Source organism: Stegodyphus dumicola, chromosome 9 (genome assembly GCF_044657685.1).
Source record: "Stegodyphus dumicola isolate Sdum_Otavi_A_Nest chromosome 9, ASM4465768v1".
NCBI classification, from domain to species: Eukaryota; Metazoa; Arthropoda; class Arachnida; order Araneae; family Eresidae; genus Stegodyphus; species Stegodyphus dumicola.
The window spans coordinates 46,401,093-46,419,600 of record NC_140776.1 but is presented as its reverse complement, the minus strand read 5'-3'; the positions used below and the strand labels follow the sequence as shown (position 1 = coordinate 46,419,600).

General features: G+C 33.3%; 2 protein-coding genes across 2 annotated transcripts in view; one reads left to right on the top strand and one right to left on the bottom strand.

Annotated features, from left to right (window-relative positions):
- The window catches only part of LOC118186513 (protein madd-4-like), a 246,373-nt gene that overhangs the window by 25,095 nt on the left and 202,770 nt on the right, over positions 1-18,508 (bottom strand). Inside the window, exons 13-16 of the mRNA XM_085823406.1 lie at positions 17,752-17,953; positions 13,946-14,238; positions 8,383-8,696; positions 3,953-4,173 (exon numbers count right to left, since the gene is read on the bottom strand). Coding sequence (XP_085679532.1) covers positions 3,953-4,173; positions 8,383-8,696; positions 13,946-14,238; positions 17,752-17,953 — 1,030 coding nt within the window. The remainder of the gene's footprint in view (positions 1-3,952; positions 4,174-8,382; positions 8,697-13,945; positions 14,239-17,751; positions 17,954-18,508) is intronic.
- The window catches only part of LOC118189745 (BLOC-1-related complex subunit 8), a 108,811-nt gene that overhangs the window by 77,789 nt on the left and 12,514 nt on the right, over positions 1-18,508 (top strand). The window lies entirely within an intron of this gene.

Here is an 18,508-nt window from a genome sequence, read left to right as displayed (position 1 = left end):
AATTTTTGCAATATTGCTCTTGAACTCAATTTTATCATTTACGTACAAAGAACATAATATTGAATAAATAAAGGTAACACACATAAATGTTAAAAAAAAGCCCCTTTGGACGTAATTTAAAATCTAAAACCTTTCAGTTTTTTTTTTTTTTTTTTTAAGTTTTGTAGCAGTTTAGATGTAAAATTCATCATAGTATTTACCACATAGTCAGATGTGTGTGTGTGATTATGGCAAAGCCTCGAGGCTATCTGCCTAAGAGGAGGGATGCCGTCGAGGAGGACTTTCTAAGGGAAACTGGCTCGTATACACGTGACACATGGGGAAAACCACGAAAACGCCCATGCAGCCAGCCCGTTCGCGGGATTCGAACCTCGGACCGAACTACCAGTGTTCAGCGACTTTACCGCTCGGCCGCTGGTGGGCCATAGTAAGCTGAAAAACTGGAAGAAATAAAGTAAAAAAATTAAATCTTTCACATAATAAGCCTAGAGTAATAAAAGTAAAACGTAATAAACGTAACATAACATAATGATACTCGACATAAAAGTAATTTATAAAATAGAAACTATAACCGCCACTTACGTTAGTTTCTAAAATTAAGAAAATTATGTATAATAATAGAAACTCAGAAGATTAAAAGAAAAACTTCGATTCTTCAGACAGATTCGAAATTATCACAGGGGAATCTCATTAGAACTATCTGCTTTAAGGATTTATATATAGTTATAGTTGAGCAACGATTTATTAAGTTATACTCAAAATTATCTGCAAAATGTCTTCTTACTGAACTATTCTGAACTGACATTGAATACGAAACGAAATTAACATTGAGAAGAAATAAACAAGGTAAACAGACGGCTTTTTCAAGATTTTCCTAGAGATTGTATAAAGCCTAAATCCTTGAATACGTTTCAGTGCAATGTTTTACATACTATCGAATTACCAATAAAGCATACATGGATTATTACTCTTAATATTACATTTAAATGAAATTCTCCCAAGAACTAATGTTCTTAGTATCATCGAAGTTGAAACTGTGGTACGTCTACCTTTATTTAGTACTTAAAATTCCCCAAAGTATTGTTTCCGTAAATCTTTTACGATAATGAGTTATTGAAAAGGGTAATATCAACTGGAAGTTTCAAAGTGAATAGCATATCTTCAGTGATAGTTAGTTGTAGAAAAAGTCGCACTGTCGCTGCTAAATGACTGTAAACATTTCAGTATTAAGTGAGGGATTTATTAAATGTGAATCATGTAAATTTGTAATTCATTGCATATATCGATAGCTATTGCTCGTAGAATATATTCAAAGCAAAAAATCTGAATTGATTATTGCGTGTATTAGTAAAAAATGTCAGAACCACAGAAAGTGAAAAATGTTTATTTTAAATGTGATTTACATAAATTTTACATTTAGTCAACAATATAACATTTCCATAATAAACTAATTCATTCACCTAAGCGGTGATCTCACTGTTCAGTTTGCGTGACAGCTATGCTAATAATGAATTGTACAGAAATACTAATATGTAATTAGATAGCTACTTTAGAAGTATGTCTTTAGAAACATTAATTATAGTTAATTAATTTTCCTAGATTTCCTGGTTTTGGGAATGCTCTGCTGAAACAGACATCAGTAGCTACAGTATTCATAATCAGAATTAAATTTTCATTTCATTTGAGCTCAATTTTCTCTGCAAATCAGTTTCCATGGATTTTCGTCTTTCGATAATGTTAGATGCAAAATATTTCCTGTAACGTATGAAGTTTATTAATTTAATTGAATATGGAAAAGCATACGAAGATTGTCTGCTTAGCAGGGAATAATAAAAAAAAAAAAAAAAATCTTGCCGCTAACCTGCGAGAATTCGAGCCTGCGAAATCTGCCTTCGAGATTCTGAACTACAGCGTGCAAGATCTTAAGCATTTGACAATAGGTAGGTCTTTTGTAACGCAGCGAAAAGAAGAATCAGACAGGAAGATGATATGAATAGATTAATTTTCATTAGTTAAAAGTTAGTTGTACGGAAACTCTTTCTTTCCGCTTGTCTCTTAATTTAGGGAAACTGAAGAAGAAAGTAATATGTTGTAAGATTATCAACTTGTAAAGGGAGTTTCTGAAACACATAAATATCAGGCTCGAAACTGAAGAATTTTTGTGCGTAACCGTATACAAATGCACAACCTGTTCCACCCGTTTGTTAATTGAAATTTCCAAGATGGTAACAATCCAGCGACCGGGAGGTGAAAATGTCAGCGAGATGTTTCACCTCTTCAGTCATCGTCAGCAAGACGGTACGACGGTACCATTAAAACCATCTAACCGGCAAGGCTGTATATACGTGCTAGAATATTTTTTACGATGTCTGTAAGAACGTATATATACGTGCATCTTGAAATACGTCAAAAAAATTAAGGCAGTGTATTAAAATTGCATAAATACATAGTGTGCTTTTTACATTTTTTTCTTTTAATATGCAACTAAAGTAATTTAATTAATTGCAACTAAAATGTTTGTCAAAAGACCAATAAATATCTCTCCTTATGTTCAGTAACCGACTGCATGATACTTCATATTTACAAGTGAAAGCTTATATTGACCCCAGTTTAACTAGAGAACCGTTTTCCATAGGTCAAAAGATCGTTTCACCAGAATGGAATTTGAGCAACAAAAGTGAAATTGATTTTATGAGTCGCTTTTCGTAGATTTATACTAAAATATTGAATACAAGCCCGTTATCCTGTTAATAACTAGTATAAAGAATTCGCCCGTTATCGTGTAAATACAGAAGCCAAATTTCCAAGCTTGTCTTAAGTCTGCTAATGCAAAATGCTACCACAGAATTTTGCAACATTTGTTGTATCAAGAGGATTTGTTTGCAGGGAAATTCTTCTACCAAATTCCCCTATTATAACATAGTGTGCATCCGATTTATGCAATTTTAATACACTGCCTTAATTTAATGAACCAGGGATAATTTGCCATTAAAATCAAGAAAATAGCTCTTTCTCGTGGCAGTTTTAGGAAATTTGGGCTTTCTTGGAAAAATCCCATGGCGGTCACTGTATGATAATTTTTTTTTTCCTATTAGTATATTAATTGTCATAGCCATTTTAAATAAATACTTATTCTATTAAAAAAATTTATTTTAACTGTATTTTATTTTATACCATTTTTAGCCCGAAAAGACTATTAATTTCGAAACATGATTTTGTGCTGTTTCGTTTTAATGCGTTGTTTCACTTTTCATTCGAGTCTGTGGGTATTCGGAAAAACGGAAAGTATTATTCTTTCATATTTAATCTGTCTGCTACTGATAAACAAACTAAACTATTTAAAAGCAAATGATGCAGTTCTTAAAAAATATTATTTTTTTACTTTTAATCGAACTAAAATAAAAATGTATTTAATTCATGATGTGCCTAATTAAAAACATTAAATATTTTTATTGAATTACATTATATACTTTTTCACTTTTTAAATATATGAAAGATATATATGCCATCTCTATCGATGATCCCTACTGATACAACATAATTTAATACACACTTTTAAATAGCCCTTTGATTGATCATTAAAATCTGAACCCTTTCAGATACGGAATGGACATAGTTTGTCGCAATACTTTCAAACAAATAAACATGCTTTCATCTGCTAAGAGAACACAGTGCAAGGAAAAGAACCCATGACCCATAGAGAAAAAGCACGCCCTAATTTTAATTAAGGTAATATTTCTTTTTATTCATATTTCAGGAATTAATTTTTAGATGGTCAGAGATTTCAACTTTGATTAATATCTAGTTCTATAATAAAAATTTAAATTAGATACAAATTCTCTAATCGTATTTTGAAGATGTGCGGTATTATAATTGAAATTTTAATGCTATATACAAGAGGAATAAATAGATCACATTCTGTACTTAAAATAACAAATTATTATTCTTTTACCTGAATACCCGTCTCTCCACAAGAATGTGAGCAGGGTGACCATACTCCTACTATCCAGTCATACTCCAGGACTACAGGATCAGACTTCACGCGTTCTTCAGCAAAATGGCGCATATTAACCAAGAAATGACGAACTTGTGGAAGGGCAGAACGGTTTGTAAGTTTTCTGCTGAGATTTTCTACTGTTGGAGCAGGTGTTGTCGATAGAGAAGTTATGGAACCTGAAATAAAGTCTATATTTTCTTTACGTCTTAAAATTTGATGAAATTTAAGAAATTATATTAGGTTGAAGAAAGGAATTATTACTGCGTATGGGTTATAATTTAATTAGTATACTCATTAGAGCTCCTAAAAATGCTCTTATTTCATATTATAATTTTATACAGCATATAATAATGTAATCATGAATTCATCCATGGGAATAGCTTGTGGAGTGAATATGATCATAATATTTAAATTTAAACACAGTGGTAACTTTCACTTCTAATATTAATAAATTTGGATGAATTTTGCAATGATAATTTTCATGAACTTCCACTACTGTTAAATTTTACTCACGTTTCCAAATGATTACGCCGATATTTACTTAAATTTATTTGTCAAATCTTTCCTGATTTCCAGATATTTATTAATATTTTCTACCAAAGTATGCACTGCATACGAGTTTTTATTGCAACCCAGAGATATCAACTCTTTCAATTTAGGCAGATTCCCAATTCTCAAATATACTCCCGCCAACCCGATTTAGAATATATTTGTATTTCTTCCGATTTTCTCTTATTCCTTCAAATTCCTCCGATTTTTGTGTAGCTTTTCTCAACATTTTTTTATTCGTACCAAGAATAATGATTTTTGCTGTCTGTAGGACGAACACTGAAAACTTCTTTTTTTTTTCTTTTAGTATGCAACTAAAGTAATTTAATTAATTGCAACTAAAATGTTTGTCAATAGACCAATAAAATCTCTCCTTATGTTTAGTAACCGACTGCATGATACTTCATATTACAAGTGAAAGCGTATATTGACCCCAGTTTAATTAGAGGACCGTTTTCCATAGGTCAAAAGATCGTTTCACCAGAATGGAATTTGAGCGACAAAAGTGAAATTGATTTTATGAGTCGCTTTTCATAGATTTATACTAAAATATTGAATACAGGCCCGTTATTCTGTTAATAACTATTATGAAGAATTTGCAATTCGCCCGTTATCGGGTAAGGGCAGAAGCCAAATTTCCAAGCTTGTGTTAAGTCTGCTAATGCAAAACGCTACCATAGAATTTTGCAACATTTGTTATATCAAGAGGATTTGTTTGCAGGGAAATTCTTCTACCAAATTCTCCCTATTATAACATAGTGTGCATCCAATTTCTACTTAACTTAACCAGAATAGATCCAAGTTCGCATTATTCAACATGGAAGCTGAATATATAGCATTAACATAAGCTTCTAAAGAAGCAGTGTACTACCCTCGCTATTGAAAGAGAGAAATTTTTCGAAAATGGTACCATTACAACATATTTTTATAAGTAATGGCTTTCTTTTCCTATGAGAAACAGCCAAGCCGTTCGGCCAACACATGCGAGTGTATTATATAGAATGTACGAGTATATGCATTATATAGTTCTTATTTTCAGAAACCGTGAAAATTGTATGTTTGCTCCGTAAACTTAAGTTTACTTACTAGTGCTTGTACTGTTTTATTTGACGTGTGGCAATAACCTGTGTTTGAAATATTGAGAAAACATTTCTAGTTGCAAGTTTGTTGAGTGGTTTGGGTTTAGGATATTCGTTCTATTTTTTACACTGACCTCTAGGTAATCTTTTATTTTAACCTATGGTGTTTAACTCAGAATTATTGGTAATTATATATGTTTCGCTATTCACTATTTAATTGTTTAATTGACATTTATTTTGATTCGAGGAGATGTAAATTTAGGGACTAACCTGGATTTTTCCGAAATGCCTCCTCCCTCGGGCAGTGTGGAGGGATTGCCATATATCATTACAGTATGTGCTTACAATTAATTTTTCTCATTAGGAAAAGCCAAAAGCGTCGATAAAACCCTGTGAAGGTCATCCTGACTGGAAGCGGAAGATTTAAAATGGGAGTTTGGATCTCATTTCCTTGCTATTGTTTGTTTACTCTTTAAAGAGTAGGAAAGATAAGGAGACGAGAATGACTTGAGACTTGCTAGCGTCTAGACGTTTTACGTCTGCAAAGATAATTTCCCTCTTTAAAAATGCATTATGTTATTCCCGAGATGTTAAAAGCAAAATTTATTGTTATGTTAAATAAAAGTCAAAAAGACAACCTGTCTGATGCTTCTTCAATCCGGAAGTTACTGGCATCGCTCACGCTACTATATGAAGAAAAGTTCGAAGACGTTACAAGGACCAGCTCTGTTGTGGAATGATAATTAGAGCGCGCAACATTTTATGAGAACTCTTGGTCGTCATTTGAGAACGAAACATATTGATTCTCGATTTCTTTACATATAAGAGAATAGTTCTATAAAAAAGAAATGAATTTTATATGTCTACAGCTGACACGGCATTCACCTACAGCATTACTGAATGGTTCTGTTTACAGACCTTACTTTTTTGTAAACTGTGCTTTAATCAACACGTTATTTTTATGATGAACTTTCCTGTCCTTCTTCTATTTCGTCAGTTTAACCAGTTTCAGTGAGTCTAAATTATGACGATTAATTTAAGAGGGAAACATAGAAAACTTGTAAAGTGTATTTTAATTAACCTATGTTTGTTATGTATGTAGAACTTCTGTTCTTTCTAATTGCCTCTGGAAACATTTACTAATCCTGAATGGGAGCAGAGAGCTTACTTAAACTATGGTTGTGAGTGTGTAGGACAAACAGCACCATCAAGAAGGGTTAACTGAATCCTTTATTTTTCACAGTGTACAGCCGCTCCTGCACTTCGGGATACAGAGACCAGCACTTAAGTCTAAAACGTAGAAAATAAGAAATAAACTAACTTAATAAGAACTAAACTTAGATGCTTTACAGAGACTATTAACGCGAAGATTGGCCCATTGACACTACGCATATAGTGAGCAAAATGCAAAACTACAATATTTCCTCCAATATCAGAGGGAACTAAGTTGTGGCCTTTCAAGGCAGACATGAACTGACTGAAAAGCACGCGCGTGGTAAGGCAGCGAGAAGTCTGTCTCTTCTCTTGGCTAAAAGCCACATCTTAAATACTATACATTTTGAAACCTCGTTAGCATAAACAATTCTCCTCTCGCTTATTCTGGCCAGAAATAGAAAATAAGAGAAGATAGCAAAGTTTTAAAATAAAATAAACGTTAGTAAAACTTAAAATCCTTACAATGTTAACATATGTCCTATGCTCTTAATATTTCGTATTATAGAATATATAAAGGGAGGCATTTTAAATAGGAATAAGTATTTAATTAAAGGAATGAGAGTTGGCAATTCCAATTCGCCATAAAGAACTCTTTTGTTTGTGTCCAACGGGAGCAAAATTTTTACAAGCACAAAAGGAAAAAAAAAAATTTTTTGGCTACATTTATTTAGTGTTCTGCTGCAGTAAAAGTCGGAGAATTCATCTTTCAGGCTTTCACATTGATAAAGCAATATTTCAGTGATGAATATAATTCCAAGATGTGGTACTCGAAGTACAAATTATTTAAAGTACAAAACAGAAAAATTATTTAATGTTAATGATTAATAATAGATATATTTTTATGACAAGCAATTAGTATATGTTGAAATAATTTCTATACAATCGTTTAGAGATGCAAGAATATTAGTTTTAGAGAAATGATACCCTACATGAGAAATCATTATACAAATTGCTGTTAAGTATATTTTGGTATATTATACATACATTAACCCCAAGAAGTCGATATGTATGTTATCTAAAGTTACAAAATGTTTTATAGGAACGTGCTACTTTAAATTAATAATACTATTCAAATGGTGTACCTGCTGATTTAGTTATTACAATAGTCAACCATATTTGACCTTCATTTGATTAAACGTTTCACATTGCTTATGAAAATCGTTCGAGGATGGGGCGTGAGAGGCACTTGCTTCAGATACAGAAGGGAAACAGGGTGTAAAATTAAAATATAATTAATTAAATACTAATGTGAAAATAATAAAAAAATACTAAGTGAAGTTCTGAATTTTAGCTTAGGTTTTGATAAGTCTGCTGATACAATTGGTGTCTTTTCAGCTGTTGATAATTTCAGTGTTGCTAATTTCACTTCATAATGCCAGTCCTAGCCTTTATTATCCATTTGGTTTCAGCACCTAATTTCTAATTTTGTTTTTTATATTTTCTACAATAAACCGTGCTTCATGTCGCATATGCTGAAACAGATTATTCGAAATTCAAAGCAATATGGATATAAAGTCACGATATGAAAGATGCCACACTCACTCGTATCTGAGTATAGCATTTCGGGTTGTCTTGTAGGCAAAGGCTTTACTTGCACAATCACGTCGCTCCTAAAAGCGCCCGCCAAGCACGTGTATGTCCCGGCATCCGAGAACGTGATCTTATGAATTCGAAGGGCTCCTTTTCCGGACACGGAGACTCGTGGCCAATTGCTGGTGGTGGATGGTGGCATTCTTGTTTGGTTTTTGAACCAGAGAACCCGGCTAGTGTTGGAAGCTGGGAACACCGGACAATGAAATTTGGCATTCGATCCCTTAAAAAGAATGGCTTGGCCTGATGCTTTCAGAGTCACGCGTCTGGAAAGGAAATTATCAATCAGTCAGACAGCCAAACTGAGCTAGAATAAGTAACTAAATGTAAAGGGTACTGACATACAATATTGGACACTTCTATTTTCTGACAGCTCGATTTGCTAAGAATAAAGATAGTCTTGTTTTTTTACTCTTTTAATTTTTATTTAAGAATATTATTACAATGAAATTTATTTACTGAAATATAGCAAAAATTTTTATTTTAATTTTAAAGTCTAATTGAGGTATTTATTGTTCTCCCCCTTTTTTTTTCTTGTTTTTCTGTACATTATGAAGCTTTCCGAATCAATTGCAGTATTATGATCGTAATGTTCTTTAAATTAGTGCATTTGATAAGCATAGCAGTTGTGTATAAAATATGTATTCTTTGTAAAAATAAAAATAAATAAATAAAGCGAAATTATTGGTTCAATTAAAATAATGCAATGATGTTAAAATCTGAAATTTTTACAAATAAATCAAAAATGAGAATTTCATTTGCTTAGCAAACCTGTAAGACGCGAACAAACTTATATGTTCGAAAATGAAAAGATTTATAATTTTGTATTTTTCCTTCTATAAGTAAACACGTGCCAGACAACTTATATGTGGAATAATATATGCGTCAGCTTGATAATTCCAGCCAGAAGATATATTTTTGTCATGAGTTCATTTCGATAGTGGTAAAAGTTTTCTGCACATAAGAAATATATATCTCAGCTATTTAAACAAACAAAAAAACGAAACAGAGTGAAATTTTTTTAATCACGATGCTTATTTTAAAAAGGAGAACATAGTTATAGGGGATGAAAACAGCACATTTAATTTCGCGGCCATTGACAGCCAATGTTGACGCAAATATCTTTCTGTAGAAAACTATTTGGCGAATATTGCCTTTTAATGCAAAGATAAGTGTTTTTGTGGTTAAGTTCAGAAAAAGAAATAAGTTAAGGGAACTGTAAAGTTTTCTAAGATATAAAACTGCAGCAAAGTTATTGGTTTTTCTCACGAATTTTTGGCCGTTTCAAAAACTGGCGGAAAATCTTGTCTCTTGAAGTGCTAGAAATTTTTGTGTTGTTGTGGCTAATCTAATTTATCTGACATAATCAGAACAAGCCTAATAATTTTATTGTTGCAAGGGGTGTCTGTTGTTAGTATGAGCCCTGAGTACCATATAGGTGACGATGCGACTTAGTCCTAGCTCAGCTCCAATTTTGAAGGACAGCACCGGAGGGGCTGGGTAGATTCTCCGATCTTCTTCCCTTGCAACCAAACCATTCGAGAGACCTTTCAATTCGTTGTGTATTTTAAGCGCACTCATGCATCGTAGACACTGTACATTTACAAGCATTCATACCTTCTGCGAGATTCGAACCCAGGCCTTTAGATACGGCAGTCAGTGTCACTAATCACTATCTCGTCCGAGCGGCTAGAAAATTCAACAATCGTAATATATAAAGGGAGAATATCAGTCAATATTAATATGCATTTGGATTTAATGTCGTATGATAAATCATCTGCAAAGATTTGAAAATAGAATGCACAATTAAGCTGTAATACCATACTGGTCTCCTTGTTCACATGGCATTCAATATTGTATTGAGAAAGTTATATTATATGCTACTACATAATTTATTGTTTCTTAGAAAGAATAAAATATTTTCTGAAACGACAGTGGTATCCCTTTTCTAAAGAAGAATAAGCATCTAGACATCCCATCCTAAGGTCATAAGGTGTTTATTATAGAAATAGGCAGAATTTCTACATGTATTGTTTTTAGATGAAAAAGCTCATTGCAATTCAAGAGATGACCTAATGGGAACCTCTCTTCATCAGAAATAAGATGTTCTGAATTTGCGTTTTAGTTTAGTCACGGCAGAAATAACTCATATGTTACCCACTTTTGATTTAAATAAAAGAAATTAGCATTAATTTATAATTTTCTGATGTAATATCCGTAAAGATATAAACAATAACCAAAAACTGACTGAGTTTCAACGACTTGGAATTGGAATACACTTTTACCGATGAATATAAACTTGACAAGGAATGTTGTAAATTTCCCAAAGAATTCAGAACTAATAAGGAACTTAAAAAAAAAACTGAACTGCTTAAAAGCTAAAGCGCACACCATTACCTCAGTTCTAAGAAAAGAAGATTTAGATTCTAAATAAGCATGTTGCTAACCAAGAAAGACAAACTGAAATAAACGCTATTTGAGTGGTAAAACAAAGGTAGCTATAAAACACTCTTTGGCGCAGTAAAATTCAGTGACACATTATAAATATCTATAAAAGGAAAATTTCTTTGTTTCCGTAATACAGAATCAAAATACATTTCAGAAATATTTAAACATATTATCGAGTGATAACTTACCTCGATACCTTACTCCGCTATTTTAGACACTTCTACCCTCTTGCTGATTTTTCGAAGAAGGCTGTGGTTTTTGCCTTGTTCTTTTTATTTTACAGCCGCATTGCCCGCCATGAAAAAGAGGATATTTCAGTGCTTGAACTTGAAAAGCAATTAACAATTCAAGGCGTTATGCCACAGCCGTGGCCCATTTTCTCTTGTTTTTTCCCCTATTGTTTGGCCACCCTTATTTATTGAACTTTTAGTCATCAGCGGAGAACTAAATTACCCGTTGACGGACTCAAGTTCGTGCAATAAACAAGCCACAGAAATTTGAAGCATTTAAAATCTATCGACATCAAAGTATTCTAAAAGGTTGATATCAAGAGAGCAGGGAGAATGAGATTTCCGAATTCCACTTAGCAAGTCCTCGTGCTGTCTTGCTTTAATTATGGAATTCACTTCAAGCCTATCTTATTTTACTCAAATTATGCTTTCCTATTCATATACGAGATATAATTTACGGTTTAAATATTTTTGGCGTCATATAATGTATTTAATAAATAAATATAAGTTCTGTTGGCACGTTGATTATGATTAAGTAGTATCAACAGTTGTAATATCTAACTGATTAATTGTAGTTAGAGTTATATGAAATTATTTTCACTCATCAGTTAAAATTTTATGTGCCACTACATTTAAGTAGTTAGAATTTCTTATCCTGCTTTTACTTTCGTATTCGTTACTTGTTGCAGAATATATTCAGGCCTCATAACTAAACACCTTTCAGAATTACACAGGAAGATTACTTGCTGTAGACTGTAAAAATATAAATTTATATAAAGCTACAGTTGCATCACATTTACTGTTTTATGTTACGTAATTTTGTATTTTCCAGAAGAGAACAAGAAGTTAAAATTACGCTTCGAACATATTATTAGAAATTCATATAAGGCTACACTTAGGCTGCATTTGTAACTGATCTCAAGTTATTCGTATTGATTTATAATTTGATATTACAATGTCAAAGTCAACTGTGTCATGACGCCGAAACTTTGGCTGCATCTGAGCACCGCCTGAGTAACCTGACTTTATTGTAAAAGTCTTACAGTGTTACTAGTCATCCTGGCTGAAGGGATTATTTCTTCCGTATAAAAATATACACTCATATCCATAAAATAAGGATAATGCAAAATCAAGCAAAGGAAGAGTTAGAAGCAAAACAAATTTGACTTATTTGTGAAGCTTATTTATTAAACAAAAGGTAAAGAGCAAAAAGAGATGCTATATCTTTGATATTATTAAAAAAATTAGCAATTTTTTCTTCCTGGAGCAAATTACAAGAAAAAAAAAAAAAAAAAAACCTATTTACAAAAAACCAATATTACATGGTTGGTATGATTGTTAATACATTGTATGTCTCCCAGACGATGCAATACAGTCCGTACAACGCCTAGGCATGTTGAGTATCAAACTATCGATCTGATCTTGGGGGATTTTACACCACTCAAAAAGCAATGCTCTCCGAAGTTCCGGTACACATGTAAGAGGAGGTTGACGGGCTGCAACTCGTCGGCCAAGCATATCTCACAAGTGCTCTACTGGATTCAAGTCCGGTGAGAATACTGGCCAGTCCATACGGATGGCATCCTCCGATTGAAGGCATTCGCTTACGATGTTTGCACGGTGAGGACAGGCGTTGTCATCTATAAACACAAATTGTGCGCCCATGGTGCCCCAAAACAAACGTACATGTTGTTCCAGAATGACGTCCCGATAGATTTGGCTTGTCATGGTTCCAATTTGAACATGCAGGTCAGTTCTGGAACCCAGAATAATTCCACCCCAAACGAGCACTCCTGCACCACCGTAACGGTGTCGTTCAATGATGTTTTCTTGGTGGTAACGGGTACCTGGAGCTCTCCATATGGAAGTCCGGCGAAAATCAGACTGCAAGCTAAACCTGGATTCGACGGAAAACATCACACAAGCCCACTGTTGCGGTGTCCACAATGCATGCTCTCTACTCCAGGCTAACTGTAGGCGACAGTGAGTTGCAGTAAGTGGAACGCATCTGACAGGTCTACGAGCATATAGACCAATCTGCCCTAAGCGTCTGTACACGGTCTGCCTTGAAATTGTCGTACCAGTGGCTGAAGAGAGCTGACGAGACAGGTCTGAGGCTGTGCTCCGCCTGTTTCTTTTGGCAGTAACTGCCAAATACCGGTCCTCATTCGGCGTTGTAACTCTGGGGCGACCTGTAATGTAACGTCTACTTACCATCATCTTGGAATCGTTGCCAAAGTCTGGAGATGACACTCTGGGCAATTCGAAGTTTGTCTGATACTTCCAGTTGGGTACGCCCACATTCCAGACGGCCGATAATTCTACCACGTAAAAAATCATCCAAATGCGTCCTTTGTGTCATAACTATTCGGTTATCGCACTGAAATGCTTATAAAGCGCCTGCGAACAATTTGACTTCTTTGCCTGTATTCCTTATATCACTCTCGTCATTGTGACGCACCATCGGTGTCATCTGGTTACTTCCTGAAATTTGCATATGATTCTTGAAGATGTGTGTAGTGATTTTACAGGTAATATATTTATTATAGAGTTCGATTTCCGCGTGACTCCGAATTATCCTTAATTTATGGACATGAGTGTAAATATAAATATTACTTGGACATACAAGGCCTGTGTATAAGCTTTGAACTTATTATTGATCTAAGAGTGTTTCAATTTTGATCTAAAGCTCCAATGTTTATTGCTTGCGTGATATTATATTTTGTATCAGAAATTATACGGAATTTAAATTTTACGTGAGCAATTTTAAAATAAATTTAAAGGCAAGCTGCTATTTTAAAAGAAATGAAAAAAGTATATAATAACTTAGAGATTACCTGTTGGGGTACTTTTGTACGAACACCTGCTCATCTGGATAATTGGTGACAACTTCAGTGTCATCAGCTGTCTTCATGACAGGATCCATGGTGGCAATTGTGGTAGTTGTAGTTGTAGTAGTAGTAGTCCTTGGAGGTGGTGGGCAAGGTTTGAGATTGCATTTCTTGATAGCTTTCGGCCTCGTTTTAAGGCACTTGGATGGTGGTAACTGGATAGTTTGGCTGAGAGGTGCTAGAATCTTTTCGCATTGTAGTTTTCTTGTCTGAAATCCTCCACCGCAAGATCGAGAACACTGGATAAATGAGTTCATTAATTTACAAAATCGCAGGTAATATGTAATGAATATATCTTCGTACAAAGCACTTTTTAATGCCGTTCCCAAAGTGAAATTTCATTTTAAAATTAATTGAGAATTTAATATCTTTAAATTGCGTTTAACTGATATTAAGAATAAGAGGTGTTTGGTGTATTTAATTATGGCAAAGCACACGAGGGCTATCTGCCTAAAGGGAGGGATGCCTTTCGTGGAGGACTTTCTAAGGGAAACTGGCTCGTATACACGTTACACATGGGGAAAACCACGAAAACGCCCATGCAGCCAGCCCGTTCGCGGGATTCGAACCTCAGACCGAACTACCAGTGTTCAGCGTCTTTACCGCTCGGCCGCTGGTGGGCTAAGAATAAGAGGAAAATATTAAATGAGCATTATTTTCTCGATCCGTGATTTCGATTAGTCACGAGAATTCAGGATTTCAGTTGGCACCAAATAGTAATAAAGTAATATTTTAAAATTATTATTATTTTATTTGATGTCGCATAAGAAGCTTATCTTAAAATGGCCCTTTGGTTGCAATTTTTAAAGCCAATAAATCGAGACAGAGCCGACGGAATTTTCTTAACTAGAAATTCTATATACTACATTCATAATAAATCGAAGTAAAATATGCGACTAAAGAGAGCTAAAAAGTGAAAAGGAAAACATCACATAAATAGTTTCTTGATTCCTGAAAAGCAACAAAATAATTGTTTTGTCAAGTTACGAGATGAAATTCAAAAGCATCAAGAAAGAACAAATTAGGGTTTCTTGAAATTTTGCTTAACAATGACTTCGTAGGGAAACTGTAATTAACAAATTTTTCATAAATATAGGACTACGTATTTAGAAAAACAAATACCGCGAGTAAAAGAGAATGCAAAGAAATTAATTTTATATAAAGTGATATATGAAATTGCGTTTGAAATACATACGAATTTCATAAAAATTTATGGAAAATAGTATACATATTTATTATTTATAAAATTAAATTTTAGAAGCTTTATTTTTCACTATTATGCATATCAAAAATTTAAATACATATGATTAAAACTTTCGCTGGAAACTGAAATAAAGGATGTAAGATTTTTTTTCAGAATTAATACTGTAATTTTATGAAGAATCGCTTTTCTTGTCATTTCTTTTTGTTACAGAATTACTGTAGTTACGGAAACAGAAATATTTATACTTAATACCAATATCAGAACAAAAAAAAAAAAAAACTGAAGTTATTTAGCAAACCTTTGCTCAAAGGAAATGGCTAATCTTAGAAAGATATTTCCAGATGAATATTTCGATGATGGTATAGAACTGAAGAAAAAAAAAAAAAAAGAAAAAAAAACAGAGATTTAACCCATCTGTGCACGCTTTCCTCTTAAGAGCTGAATACATTCTGTTCACTACAGAGCTATAATATTGTTCTAGTTCTAATTTATATCTATTTATAATATTCTCATTTTATAACTAGACGATACTTTGTTAGCTACGTTACTGAATTAATGAAATAAAAGTTTTATCAGTGAAGTACCTGAATTGCATCATATGGAGAAAGGCCTGGAAGGAGTAGGAATAGAAGTTTGAATCGCAGCACAGAAACGAAGGGACTGAAATGGCGGGATTGGAAAGTCGGGACCGAAATATCATGGACCGTACTAAACGAGTGTTTGAAATAAAGTCTGCAGATTTTTGGAGTATTATGACTGTAAGAAATGAAACATAGTTCTTCAAAACTGAAATGTAACCTAGCAAAATTTTATAGTAAGTTCATAAAATTTAGTGAACAGGTGATAAATAGATCGTTATGTAAACTTTCGTTGTGCTCCTCACGTCAAGCGTATAAGACGTGTCAGGCGTACGATATCTGAAGTGCAGGAAGATGAAAATACTTCAAGAGATAAAGGATATTGGCCATTTGTGGCAGGCTAAAAAGGGAAATTTTCATAGGCCAGTATGCAATGAGGCTTCATACAGTTATTTCACAACAATCAGCAACTTTATTCGGTAAGAGCGTTTCAGAAGAGAAAAATTTGCGTCCTCACAGCTTGATAAAGTATTACTGAAACAAAGATTTGATGATGAAGGTGAAAGTGTTCGGTCTCGAATAGTCATTTCTGACGAAACATGATTATGGGCTTGAAGTCAAAGTTGAGAAGGCTGTTAATACAGCGAAAAGAAAAATTTTCCCCGCGACGCCAAAAATTACAAACATAGGTGAAGTATACGACGATCACCATGGATAGTAATAATTCAAAATAAGTGAGTAGTAATCAAAGTAAGAGGAAAATAAATCATTATTTACTTATTTTAACTTATATATGAACATTTATTTAACTCATATATAATATTTATATATTATTTATTTTAATGAATAGTAATTAAAATAGGGCAAGTAAATGATGATAGCTGCCTAGGATTACAATGAATCGTCATAAAATATGGAATTGATGTAGTTAAAGTTTGGTTGCAGCCTATTACTCTGAGGGGTTGTGAAAATAGCGCTGAAAAATTCACGAAAATGACTTGAATTGCTTAGAGATGGGCGAGTAATTTGTATGGATGTTAATGCACATCCATAAGTGAGAAGATTCTAACAGATTTGCTGACGTAGCATAACTAAAAGTTCTATTTCACATACCGTATAGTCTACACATGAGTTCATGAGACTTTAAAATCTTTCCCAAATCGAAAGAGCCTCCTCACGGACATGATTTTTATTCCATAAAAGACGTTTTTTCAGTGGGTATACGTAAGCAGTCCGAAGACATTAAAAAATAATTCTGTGCAAAGGAATAACAAATTTTCCGAGATAGGGAATCGCAGATATTGAGAAGCAAGAGAAACAAACTGGCCGCAAGAAGAGAGTTTTTAAAAGCAATGATGGAAAACAGAGAGAGAAAAACACAAAAGGAAATACAGTGCATTACATTTTAATGACCATCGTGCTTGTTTTCTTCTATTACCCCAAATGGCCATTGTTTGCTTTAAAAGTAACGTGACATTGATGATAATTAGCAGAAAGGAAACTTTTCGCCACTGTGTTGGTTATATTGATAATTAATCAGTGCAAGACCGATGATTTAAAATCTATTAAATTATTTCAGACATGGTGTAATTTAAGAAATTAAATTTCGAATTATAAAGAAGTGTGACATTGCCAGATTTCTATTTGAAAATGAAATTATATTTCAAAAATAAAACTATTATTTATTGCAAGGAATTTGCATCTCGGGTGTCAAATGTCACAAGTGGGTCACGAGACGCAGTTTATTTATACCTGGTACAGAGATCATCTAAAAATAAATTTTCACATAGACATCTAATATTTCGGGAAGCAGCATATATTAGAAGATTTTTGTAAGGATGATCAAAATTAATATCTCCTATTCATTTTGCCTTATGTTTAATTTTAATAAATTTTGCGATATCCTGTACTGAGAACTAGTTCATTATTCAGTACCTTAAAATTAGTTAAAAGAACGCATTGCTTCTCACCTTGCTCCAAGGTTCAGTCTTCCAGGATGAAGGACAGTCGAAGACATTGCAATTATCAGCAGCTTTCGGCGGTTGACCGGAACATTTAACGGATGTAACTTCTTGACCATCTGTCACTGAGATGCATTTCACTATTCGTGTTCGTATACCACCACCACATTCTCTGGAACATTCTCCGTATTCCGTTACGTTCCACTTATAACTGGAATGGAAAATAAACTATTATGTAGTTATTTCTGTGATTTTCAGTCTTGAAATTTGATTTTACATATGAGAAGGTTGTCACGAAGATATCTACCTAAAGACAAAGCGAAATTAGTTTGATTCATATATGGACTGAGGGAAACAAAATGGCTTTATTTACTTAATTAAGTTTACTTCCAATTAAAAGTTTTTTTAGAAAAAACGAACGTACTGAATCTGAGTAGTTTTTAGTTTTTTATTTTATTTATATTTGTAATATCTTTTCACCTATGTGTTGGAATAAAAAAGCACATTTTCAGTGTGGCTGTTCTATAGATATAAAGTCAGAGGCGGATTTATGAATCGCACAAGCTTCAGTCATATAGGACTGCGCATTCTCATTATATATGTATATATGGACCGAAAGATCAAATGTAAAAATTTTTAACCCTTAATGGCTTTTTTTTATTTATTACATTTGTGTTTTTAATTTGTACATACTCATTTGAAACTTTAGTAGCTATATATTTACATATATGAATATCTTTTAGATCTTCTATATAATGTTAACAGC